Source organism: Mycothermus thermophilus (assembly GCF_041956435.1).
Source record: "Mycothermus thermophilus strain CBS 625.91 unplaced genomic scaffold VTJ04scaffold_1, whole genome shotgun sequence".
Lineage (NCBI taxonomy): Eukaryota > Fungi > Ascomycota > Sordariomycetes > Sordariales > Chaetomiaceae > Mycothermus > Mycothermus thermophilus.
Window position 1 is genome coordinate 1 of NW_027191427.1, and position 4092 is coordinate 4092.

Here is a 4092-nt window from a genome sequence, read left to right on the forward strand (position 1 = left end):
GGGGGAGGTAGTGTCACGGGTTGGCACCCGTTCCTTGAGGGTTAGGGTTGTGACCCTAACCCTAGCCCCACTGGTTTAGGTTGTAGAATAGTGGAGCCGCCTGGCCCGTGCACCCCACAGGTGAGGGGCATTTAACCCACGGGTCAGGTCCTCCAGGTTGTGCGTTCCTCGCGCAACCTCGTTGCTAATAAGAGGACCCCTACGTTGAGCCATTGAGCATCCCGTGGCATTCTGGGGCTTCGGGGCCTGGGGTTGGGCCGGCTGGGTTGGCTGAGGTGGCTGTTGGGGGGGTCGGCTCGGGCTGCCACCTCCCCCCGAGCCGACGGGGGAGGGGTGTCGACCTCCATCGGCTCGATGGCCGCAGGCGGCGCCGTTAGTGTCACGTGCGGGGTCACGTGCGGGGTCGCGTGGGGGATCACGTGCGCGGGGTGGCCCGTGCGTAAGGGGGAACAGTCTGACCGCCAGTCGGCCACACTCGATCTTCCCAACTTTCCACCGCTTCCCACGCCCGCGCTGTAGGTTGCGCGCAGTCGGGGTTGGTATGGCTGGTTAGGGCTTTTCGAGAGCTTTCGAATGGTGGTGGTTTTGCGTGTTTTGGCTACGTAGCGGCTGAGATGCGAGAAAAGAGAAGAAGAGGAAAGTTTTTTTTTCCCACCAAAAATATACCATCTTTGAAAATTAATATTAAATCGGCAAAAAATGCAACGATGAAGCGGATTGCAGATCCTTACTCAGCTGTGCAAGGAGAATCAAATGATATATAGTTTGTATAGGTGCACTATATTTGGGGGGTTAACCCTAAGCCCTAAAGTGGTGAAGGAGAGAGGGTGTTAAGATGCTAAGTCGGATTTCCTAAATGGTAACCTCGTTGCCCCTGCCTAACCTGAACTTCCTAAAATGGAAGAAGGACCGGCGAGCCCTGACCAAGGGTATAACAGCGTAGGAGAATATACTTATATAAATGATGCCTGTATTACCAAGTCCGTATAAGATGGAACTTCTTATTACCTGTTTGAGCTTGGTAGGAAGCTCTGTCCAAATTTGTTTACTTGCCAATACGCCCACCACTATTGGATGCTTCGCTGATACTGACTATCTATATAACAACCTTACACTACCTTGAGGGTGATCTTCTCACAACCAAGCGGAGGGTTCTTCCCATCAAGGGTCGCCATGAAGTACATGTCTGAGCAGATCCACCACTGTACGCTCGAGCCTTGTCTCGGAGAGTCGCATTTGATGGTATTGAGGGACTCAACGCGACAGTTCAACTTGACATCATTAGTATTTGGCGACTTCCTCCATTTAACAGAAACAAGTGTCGTAGTAGGCGTCACGTTTTCCGCAAACATCTTCCACTGGGTCTGGGACGCGTCATACGGCTGGCCGCCGCTGCGACGGAGGCCAATCTTTGTGGTGGAGCTAGCTTTGAAAGACATCTGGCCAGCTGCGTTGCGGTAGAGTTGTTTGCCTGCGTGCTTCTGTGGACTCGCGATCTGCCACTTCCCTACACTGGTGGGGGCGACAGTGGTGGTGACAGTGGCAGTGCTCGTTGTGGTGGTTGTCTTGGTGCTGGTTGTTTTGAACCTTGTAACGTTTGAGTAGACACGGACAGTGGTGGTTCGGCGGACTGTCTCAACCGCGGTTGACGTTGACGTGATGACGGACGATACTGTGACTGTGACCGTGCTGGTTGGAGTGGCATGATTGACAGCTGTGATGCAGGAGCATGCCGATGAGAACTCCTCCAAGTTGGCGCAGCGCGTCGGGGTTGGAAGCTCGCTGGCAACGCTTGCAGCAGCAGAGGACTCGACCGAGCCGACATCACCGGAGGGCTCAACAGCGGTGGTTGTCTCAACTGGCGAGTGTTCGTTCTCGGCCCGCACGTGATGGAAGGACCGTCTCTGGGCTGGAATACCCGACGTCACGACCCGAGTCGTAGTCGCAGGTTGAACAATAGTCGAGGTCGTTATGGAAGCCATTGCGATGGTTCCCCGAGCGGTGGAAGTGGAAGTCTCGACGTAGGTGGTCTGGGTGAGCGTCACCACAATAATATCCGTGTACACTTCGGTTGTGGTGGCGGTATGAACGAGTGGATCTGCCGTGCTGGACAACCAATTAGCGACCCATCATATCTTCAATATTCAGTTCTTTCGTGGACGTACTGGGTAGAGATGCTTGGGGCGCCGAACGCCGATGTACAAGCTTCGTAGTACACAGCTGGGCTGTTGTCGAACAAGCCAGCGACTTGTTCGAGGCAGCTGGTGAGGGAGCACAAAGGGTTGATGCTCCCGAGTGACGCGACGGCGACCATGATGATGGAGCAAAGGAACGGACGTGACTAAAGCCACAAAAGGAACGAAAGCGAACGACGTAAGTACTGCCCAAGGAACGTGCAGCTTGTGAAGGAAAACCACCAGCACGACGCGACAGGATGTCGTCATCCTTTTGTGTTCTTCACTTGAGGGCCCCTGTGAAGTCTCCCTGGTCTCGAGAAATTCTTCAACCATCAACGTTCGGCTCGCTTGAGGGGATCATTGGTGCCCCAAACCGGTACGCCAGGGTGATGTCCCACATGTCAATCCCAAGATGTCAAAGTCTCAGGGGTTCGCACTTGGGGACTATCCCAAAATATCATTTCTGTGCGTAACATTGCGACCCGAATGATCATCGCGTCGCAAGGTGTTGAAGCCAAACAAACAGGACCTCAGTCAATCTCCCAGTCCTGGTCATTAACACACGTGGACTGTTTCCGGGTCTCCAAGATATAACATTCATTACCCAGCTGATGGGGACTTAAGAACCCCGAGTCTGTTGAAATAAGCTTATTCGGTTGCTCATGACCCGTCGTAGTCCCAAGAGAAACACTAAAACCACTTTGGAATGGTTACTTAGTCGCTTGACAAGGAGCATGGATTGCAGTGAAGGGCCGTTATCCGAAACCGAAGCTCAACTCTTTCTTGGATTATTTCTCCATAGATCCACCCATTGAGTTTAAACTGAGGGAGGCACACAATCTTGATTCCATGCCTCTATTCTGTATCTCAACGTTGCTCGGGATAGATTGAAAGCTAGATGAAGATATGTTATAGAATACTGTGTGTGGAACTCCTTTTCCTCGTTACGAGACTGATGACGTCGCTACACGGTGCTAATTTATCGCACTCCCAACAAACTATGTCGACGGGTCACTTTGGATTCTACAATTGTCCAAAACAACGATCCGAATGATTGGATAACCCATGAACCAACTCTGCAACAACAGCAGTAGGGAGGTATGGTTGGGTCTGGAGCTCTGGCGGACAATGGAGATTCAGGCAATGTCGGTGAAGGAGATGGTCCCAGCCGCGCGAGAACAACCATCCGAGTCTCCTTGCCATTTGTTTCTGTTACGCCATGATAAGCGTGTGTAGGTGGTCAGTAAACCAAGTGCACATCTGCCAGCAGAGAGCTAGTTAATTTGAAGAATGATGAACCGTCCTCCGTCAGGAATGTCTTGCGCCCCGTTGGGGTGGGTCATGCCGTCGTCTTACCCTGCCAAGGGAGAGGGCGTTGTCCCAACCACGGCGTTCAACGACAGGCTTCAACCAGAGGGGTCATCATTGAGACGCCGCAGAACAGCGTCGGGCGAGCCGCTGCTGTCCAGTTAGGCTGCAGCAAATCAGGAGTTGTCATTCATTCACGCTTTGTGAGTATTCTGCTCCTTCTTCCAGACACCGACCGACCGGAGAAGACAAGGTTGTCTTATCTTTGCCAAATCGAGGGTGGCATTTCGCTTATGTTAGGCGAATCTTTCCGATCCCGTTGACCACGGGCTGACACCGTAACATTCTCAGGATCCACGGCGGGATCTTTATTGAGGTGGCAAGCGGGTCGTAAATTGTCCGTTGTGTGACATTGCAGCGCGGGATGTTTCCTGGGTTGCAGGAGTCATGGTCGACATCAGCAACGTGGATTGGACCGAGAACGGGCTCGTCGGCTGACCTGTAATACTCCGTACCGATAGATAAACTGTGACAAGCAGAGGCGCTATATAAGGTGCACTGACTATGGCAGCACCAACGGATTCGTTTTTGCTGTCTCAGTTATGAG

The 4092-nt window shown here is 52.6% G+C and overlaps 1 protein-coding gene across 1 annotated transcript; it reads right to left on the bottom strand.

Annotated features, from left to right (window-relative positions):
• Window positions 1-143: 143 nt before the first annotated feature.
• Window positions 144-2314, bottom strand: VTJ04DRAFT_1 (uncharacterized protein; the record flags this gene model as incomplete). Its single annotated transcript, XM_069357689.1, has 3 exons — window positions 144-513; window positions 1114-2106; window positions 2166-2314. The coding sequence occupies 3 exons, from the start codon at window positions 2312-2314 to the stop codon at window positions 144-146; spliced, it is 1512 nt and encodes a 503-aa protein (XP_069222611.1).
• Between the last annotated feature and the right edge of the window lie 1778 nt (window positions 2315-4092).